This window comes from Mytilus edulis, chromosome 8 (genome assembly GCF_963676685.1).
Source record: "Mytilus edulis chromosome 8, xbMytEdul2.2, whole genome shotgun sequence".
In the NCBI taxonomy this organism is placed as follows: domain Eukaryota; kingdom Metazoa; phylum Mollusca; class Bivalvia; order Mytilida; family Mytilidae; genus Mytilus; species Mytilus edulis.
Window position 1 is genome coordinate 1,041,931 of NC_092351.1, and position 8,779 is coordinate 1,050,709.

At 30.9% G+C, this 8,779-nt stretch overlaps 1 protein-coding gene across 1 annotated transcript; it reads right to left on the minus strand.

Moving 5' to 3' along the window:
- Window positions 1–328: 328 nt before the first annotated feature.
- On the minus strand, window positions 329–2,157 carry LOC139484553 (uncharacterized). The gene has a single exon (XM_071268285.1). It carries the CDS (start codon window positions 1,446–1,448, stop codon window positions 447–449), a length of 1,002 nt encoding a protein of 333 aa, XP_071124386.1. The 5' UTR covers window positions 1,449–2,157; the 3' UTR covers window positions 329–446.
- Between the last annotated feature and the right edge of the window lie 6,622 nt (window positions 2,158–8,779).

Below are 8,779 nucleotides of genomic sequence, written 5' to 3' on the forward strand. Positions count from 1 at the left end.
TTTGTATTGGTAAAGTTCAGATTTGAAGCCGGTTTTTCGTGATAATTGTTGATGCAGTAATCTTATAAATCATAAACATATTTCAATTCTCAAAAATACAGTATGAATTCCCAGGTAACTTTTGTTTATGCTTTATTTTTTTTATATATTCTTAGTATAATTGTATTGTAAAATTTTATCATTCCGTTTTTTTTCGTTTTTTATTTTTAAAAACCAATTCATAATTCTATTTAATTAATTTTAATTGCAAAACATGTAGATGAATATCATCTCTTTGAATCTACTCCCTGCTTTTCTGATCTTTTAAATAAATAACAACCACATCTACTCCTGTATAAATTTTAATTAAAATAACACAATAAAAGTATAAAATCGAATTTGGAATTGATATAAAATATAATTATACTTAAGTATAGTTATGTAAACAAAATATAACCAAATGAATCTCAAGTCTTACCGGTGGTCCTACTGATTTTAAATTCATTTGACCAAATGGATGACCACTGATTAAAGTCTGACACCGGCTGAATTTGTCTTGGATAACTATGAATCCGAGGAGAAATCGAGTTTTGTCCGACATTACCCCGGACAGTGTCTAGTATATCCATAGCACTTTGTAACCGGTGAGACAAGATCAATCGTTTCTCTCGAGGAACGGAAGGTATAACGACTAAAGGCATACTTTTGGTCCTTTGGAAATTAGCCCTACGATTTAACAAATCTTTAGACGCATTAGCATGTGTTTCTGATTTCATTCTAGTGAGTCTTTCTCTACGTTCCCATCGACTTTCCATGGTAATATCAAGTTTCTTCAAGGCATTTTCACTACCAAGATCATTCTGCCCGTCCTCGGGTATTGTAGTTTGCAATAATTTTCCAACATTTCCGATATCAATATAACCCCTAGGGGGCGTTTTACTTCTTTTTAGAAACAGTTTGCTGGCAGGGTAATGTTTACATAGATTTTCATACACGGCATCTTCGTATCCTTTCATCATGGCGAATTGTGCTGCCGGGGAAAGTGACGAAGAGAATCTTGGTTCTTTAGGCAGATGTTTGTTTGAAGTAATAATATCATCCTCATCTTTCTTTGATGTTGCAAAAGCTTTTCTTACACGAAGTAGGTTTGTAACTTTTCCACCAAGTGAGCGGAATTTTGTATTGACAGTCGCTGTTCCCGGCACACGGTGCTGAACTGTTGAGAAACTTCGTATTAGAGGTCGTTCTTCTGGTTCCGGTTTAGCCACCTTTTCCACTGGAGTGTATGCCTGTTTAAGTCTTTCAAGTTCTGTTCCCATTGCAGGCGATAAAGGAAAGTTTGCTTTAAATTTTCTATCCCTTGGGGATAATAATTTTGGAGAAGAATTTCCTGAGTGATTTGATTGCCTAGAAGAAGACCTGGTTTCTACTCGCAATTCTCTGTGTTTGCCTTTAGTTGTCATCGTCATATTGTTAAGTTATGTATAATAGTTACTTTGCTTAGCTCAGACGAGTAGTTAGCACGATTATTTTAAATGTTTGCAGCAATTTGTAATCAATTCCTTGTGAAGTGTCAAATAAAAAGAAGCTTAAAGTAATTTCCTTCTCTTAAATCTGATATATTCCTTGGCACATTGATTGTACATTTATTGTTATTCGTATCATGTAGTGTCGGAGATAATTTAAACCAATTTCCAATAACTTTATGTAATAGTTCTTTTCTAAACTGCAAACTACAGATTTGTAATCTCAATTTCAATCAGGCTTCAAGGCTTTTAATAGATGAAACACAGTCACTAAAAAAATTCAATAAGTCATTGTAGATTCCAATTTGATAGTTTTGTTGTAATTCATCAGAGCAGAAAGTCTGAAACAGTTGCCATCAAATTTCCATATCTTGGATGACAATAGTATTATAAATATCTGCATGAGGTTCTGAGGAAATAATATCACGATGATTGGAATACCCCTTCTTATACACTTTCGGAATATTTCATTGTATACTCGGAATGTGCTTTGGAGTCTACTTATATCCAATGACAGGAAGAGATTGACACTTGCTTAATTGATTTCTTCATTAATAAGTGAGCTCACAAATGTACCACGGCGCAGGTACAATGTCGATACCAATCAATAGAATTCTAACTTAAACATTCCCAGTTGATAAATAACTTTATATAATATTACAACCGTCATTTCTGGGTACATGCTATATAAGACTTATTCATTCCGTTGTTCCTCCATCTAACTTATATAAAAAGTAGTCAATTTATGAACTTCTTTTATATTTTTAAATTTTTACTCCGCTCTGATGGTTCTTATGTCAACTGTGTGATTGTGAGAAAGTTATTTAACCTGATGCTATCTAATAAATACACATTTAAAAATTAGAAAACTCTTTAAGATGAATAATGATATTTCATATAGCATCTGTAGAACACACAATGGATAGTTTTTCTTTTCATTTAATACAAATAAGGTTTTAATTTTCGTTAAGTCATTGTCAACACCTTTTTCAAAAACAATCTTGAACTAATAAGTTATAGTTAAGGATAATTATAGTTTTGATGTGGTAATTTAATCTGATGGATTATAATACAGACATTACCGATGATATTAGTCCTTGTAACTTGTAGTGGTCTAGTAAGATAGTCGTTTCACGTGTGGTTGTTTCTTAGTAGGTAAAGTTTGGAATAAAAATGATGAAAGATTTGTGACAATCGTGGACTACTTGATATAGTTCGAAGATAACATTTATTATACTTTAGAATCTTGTAATCTCAGGTCAGATGATACTATTCTATATAAATCAAATCTAATATATTTTCAACAATTTTAATATTATTATCGTTGGAGAGTTTAATGTAGACCTAACGTGCGTCAGGCGCAGCGTGATATGAGTTTGACATTTTTGATTAGTTTTGTAAAAATCATTTGGTAAACGCCAATGCTGATGGAAATTTCGTCCCCGAGGCTATCCCGGATAAAGGATGTTTCCTGTTGATGGAAGTATTGTCACTGAGGCTATCATTGCTGATGAATGTTTCGAGACGAAGGCTATTCATTCTGATTGATGGTTCGTCTCGGAGGCAATCATTGATGATGGACGTTTCGTCCAGGAGGCTATCCCTGCTGATGAATGTTTTGTCCCGGCGGCTATCTTCAGCCCAGTAATCAGCACTTCAGTGTTGCCATCAGATAAATATGATGTTTTTTTTTAAATTTCCGGTTAAAACATTCTAAATAATTATTTCAAAACAACAAGGTCTTTCTACTCAAGGCAGATATAGCCCTTTTTATTAGTTTTAAATGGTTCTAAACTATCTGTCAGTGCGTAAGTGTAAAATTTTAGTCCTGGTATCTATAATGGGTTTATTTACTGTGAGTACTCACAGATCTGTAGTAAGTGTTTTTCTTGAATATCTGATCAACTGGAAGAAGTAGTCTTTACATGCAGGCGTTGCTGATATGTTGCTACATAGAAATGGAAAGTTTATTATCGGAAAGATGCAATTATCTTTTTTGTCTTGAAGTTTTGCTCTCAACCGACCCTTATTGCCAATTACAGCTTATACAGATTTATAAAATTGTGATAACATTTTATGGTCATTTCATATATGCACTGTTTAATTGATCAACCAAGTATACTGTATATCATCATGTACTACTTACGTATCGCCCTAAATGATTCCCAGTCGTAGTTGTGTGTGTATTTGATTTTGTTTTTGACCAGCTATGTATCTGTTATGTTATTTGTTTACTACTGATTGTTAGTAATTCGTATGCACGAAAAGGGAAGAAAATAAAAACTTGGAGGATGAACGTGTTGTCATACCTTCTTGTCATAACGAGTGTAATGTCAGGTTTGAATGCATATCAACAAGCGATAATCATCTACGCATTTTTGTTGAAACATTTTTCCAATTATATTATGGATATTGAGAATTTTTGTCTTAAATAAAGGCAACAGTAGTATATCGCTATTCGATAGTCATAAATCGATTGAGAGAAAACAATTCCGACTCACAATATAAAACCGAGGGAAACACATCAACTATAAACAAAGAAACAATATATCATTGAAAACAACGAATGCATCAACACATTTTAATACACGATAAATATTAGATTTATAATTATAGATAAATTTGCCTTTCAATTTTATAGGGAATGTACCACAATTTGTATTACAAATCTATAATAGAATAACATTTGTTAAAGGGATTACTGCCTTTTGTATCGTAGCATCGTAATGTTGACTGTCAGATATGCCCTTTCCACATTACGGAAAAAAACAAATAACAAAATCATGCTGTAAAAAGTTTCATAGTTTAGGTATTTATGTATTAAGGAAAATGACCTCAGTACAAACAAAAATGGTTACAACTAAGAACACAAAACGACAGTATCGTAAAGTGATCTTTAAGAGTGTTCTTTGTTCAGAAACCTTGGTTTGAGGTTGACTATATTTTCATTTTTTATGTCTATTATGTTGTGTATTTGCGATATATGATTATGCAGTGTGACTGTCCCTCTGGTATCTTTCGTCACTCTTTAGGCTGCTAGATTCCAATAATTGTCACATAAACTAATGTATGTTTGCAATTGGGTTGCTCACAGATTTTTGCCATATAACGGACATATTTGTCAAATTACCGTTATTTTTTTTTTATTTAGCTTGGAGTTCAGTATTTGTGTTATGTAATGTTACTAAGGAATAAATCAAATGCTTTAAAGGAATCTAAAACCATTGATATCTTTTAGAACTGACACTTAGAATATGAACCATGAATTCATAAAACTTGAACATTATGCATTTCATTTGTGAAAATAAGATTTGCATACGTTTTATAACTATATTTATATCGCCATTGTTAAAACATATTAAATTTCATCTGTAAAAGTTCTTATATAATCACTCATGGGCTTTTAATTGAATATAAATCATTTACCACTGTAGAAGAAAAATTAACATTAAACGCCTTACAAGGTTCAATATTATTACAAAGTAAGTAAACATGTTATTTCACATTAAACCTTCTTCAATTTAAATTTTACATTACAAAATATAAGAAAACATTTCATTTAATGGGATAAAAACTAATCAAAGATGAAATCAAGTCAGTGATTTTTTTCTCAAAATAATTAATTCAGGAATATGACAGTTGTTATCTATTCGTTTAATTTGTTTGATCTTCAAATCGACATCAAAGGTCAATTTCCCCTCACAAGGAGTCAACTGATGATTTCAATCTTAAGCCGCATTTGTAGAACTTGTCCTTTTGATTATTTTTGCAATTTAGAATTTTTCTTTCTAACTTTAATAGTTTTCAAGATAATAGACAAGAATAAAATAAAAGGGGTAAAATTTATCATTGAAGGGCAATTACACATACAGGAAATCATCTGACAGTTTTGACGTATATGGTAAATTTGTAGAGGTAAACATTCTGAACAATTTTACCCTTTACCTTTAACAGAATATTTGATGTGAGTTTTTGATTCAACCATTTGGTGAGGGACTTTCCGTTTTGAATTTTCCTCGGAGTTCAGTATTTTCCGTCGTCTGTTTCTCAAGACAAGAGTATTTTAACAAATGCTGTGTTATTTTTCCACCACCTATCATTTTTATCTGCAGTTTTTAAAGAAAAGAAGAACACTGTTCATCTGTGATTCATAAAAAGAACATCTATCGCAGATTAAAACTCTTTAGTTTCGGAGGAACCATCATCAAAAGCGCAAATAATGACAAATTAGACGGTACAAACTAATATGTTTTTTTAATTTTACCTATAAATATTAAAGACTATAAACATTTTGTTGAATTATCTAAAATATTCGGTTTATTAACATTCCTGACATGAAAACAATGTTCTGCTGACCTAGATCGAACAATTTTATTGGTATTTTTGTGCATGAATCAATTTCCAACTAGCATCTAGATATTAATATATGAATAAAACATATCATATAATTGATTTGATTCAAATTGATAACGTCTGTAGTAAATGGATTTTGTAGTGCAATGTTCCATTACATTGTCAACGATGCATGAACAAAACAAACATACTCAAAGAGTAAAAATGTCAAAAATAGGGGTACAACAGTCAATATTGTGTTATCATCTTAATATCACTACATAAACAACAAATGTAACAAAGTAGCACAAAAAGGCAAACATCAAATTTAACATTCTCATTTTGCTTTTCTTATACGGCTGAATTTATCTATGTAAAGTTTACCCATAAATGAAAGAAGGTTTTCATTACTGGTGTAAAATTGCGCGTTTGAAATTCGCACAGGTAGACATAAAAATAATTTTGTCGTATGACGGCATACATAAATGCAGACTCACGTAAAGTAGATATAACAAAAAACAGACTTACAGTAAAAATAATAAATAAAATAATGGTGTGGTTCAAAGTATGACGGGACACATAAGTACAGTTTCACGTCAAATACGGCTGAATTTATCTATGTAAAGTCTACCCATAAATGATAGAAGGTTTTCATTACTGGTGTAAAATTGCGCGTATGAAATTCGCACAGGTAGACATAAAAATAATTTTGTCGTATGACGGCATACATAAATGCAGACTCACGTAAAGTAGATATAACAAAAAAACAGATTTAACAGTAAAAGTAATAATAATAAATAAAATAATGGTGTGGTTCAAAGTATGACGGGATACATTAGTACAGTTTCACGTCAAATGTATATCATAAAAAACAGACTAAACAGAAAAAGTAGTCTTATTGAATAAAATAGTTTAGTCATTCATAGTATGTCAAGATCCTTAAGTAAAAGTAATATCAATAAATGAAATAATTTTGCCGTTCAAAGTATGTGGTTTTACGTAACCACAGTGTCACTTCAAATGAATATCTAAAAAAAGAATTATTTATTGTGTAAAGGAGACTTATGTATACTGCAGTGCACGTATGAACATATTTGGTGCGACATCCAGTGTACACAGATTAAAAACTGTACATTATGTCAAACTATTTTATGTTCCATGTGCACATAAACAATTTTAAATGAAAATGAATGTATGGCACATTGTAGGATGAAAAGGGCATAATCATTTATCCAATATTTAATTTAAATGTTCCAATTATTTACCATCTGTAACGTAGTTTTAGCTAAAATCCACTAGTCTCTATAGTTATAGAATAACTAAACGAAGCATTTAAAAAGGAAAAAAAATCAACGAGTGACAGAACAACTCAATATAAAAAAGAAGATGTGGTATGATTGCAAATGAGCCAACTATCCACAAAAGACCAAAATGACACAAACATTAACAACTATAGGTCACCGTACGGCCTTCAACAATGAGCAAAGCCAATACCGCATAGTCAGCTATAAAAGGCCCCGATAAGACAATGTAAAACAATTCAAATGAGAAACTAACGGCCTTATTCATGTAAAAAAATGAACGAAAAACAAATATGTAACACATAAACAAACGACAACCACTGAATTACAGGCTCCTGACTTGGGACAGGCACATACATAAACAATGTGGCGGGGTAAAGCATGTTAGCGGGATCCCAACCCGTTAGGAACTATATCTTTTTTTTACGCATTGACAATTCGTTTTTATCAAACTTCAGCGACAATGTCTTGACAAGTCCTTTTGTTAATGATACTAGAGATGTGAAATTATCCGTTTTTATTACAATTGGAAATCAATCTTATTCATCGTAACCAATGTTATAATCATCTTTATCTTTATTTTATAAAACCTCATATTTTTAAACCCTACTTACAGCGATCTTCTACTATTGCTTTTATTTACTGAACTTAAATAAAGATTCCACACAATGTTGACTGCTGTACCCCAATTTTGTACATTTTTACCTATTATGTATGGTGTTTTGTTCACACACCGTTGTAAATATAATGGAATTTTTTGCAACTGTCATATAAGTGAGAGGTTTAACTAGCGATAAAACCAGATTATCCAACATTTTCTACATAAAAAAAATAAAAATGCCTGTACCAAGTCTGGAATATAACAGTTGTTTTTCCATGTGTTTGATATGTTTAAGTTTTTGCTTTCGTCATTTAAGAAGGGACTCTACGTTTTGTATTTTCCCTAGAGTTCCTTTTTTTGTTATTTCCGTTTTGATTCCATTTCGAAGAGTAATGCCTGAGGCTGGTTTATATGAACATAATAAGTTCAATAATTTTGAAATATCCTTTTCTTAAATTTACGGCAAATTATCACACCTAGTAGCAAGATGATGCCCTTTTTTTGTTTTAAAGAATATACCTGTTTTTATATAAATATCATCTTTAAAAAATAAGTAACTGCTGACCTGTAACTAATCAGCAATCTTTCTTTTCTTCTTAAGGAATTGTGTGTATCAAGTTAGGAATATGACAGTTGTTTTCGATTTATTTGATGTATTTGAAGTTTTAATATTGCCATTTGATAAAGAATTTTTCGTTTAATATTTTCCACGGAATTAAATATTTTACATTTTTCTTATACTTTTATAGATATACAGCCTTATTTATAAAACAAAATCAATTCCTCTCATAAAACTTCAATTTTATAACATTTTAGTTAATATTTTACTATTAGAAGACTTTCTTCTCTATATCACATATATATAGAAATATTACTTTTAAAATACATAGAGATATTACTTTTAAAAAGTACATACCAAAATATTAAGCTGAGAAAAGAGCTTCAAGACTAAATGAAGTTTCAAATTCATGATACGGTAATATTTTCTTAAGTCAGACATTGTTTGGCTGTTCTATTTAATAAGTAAGTATTTGAAATTT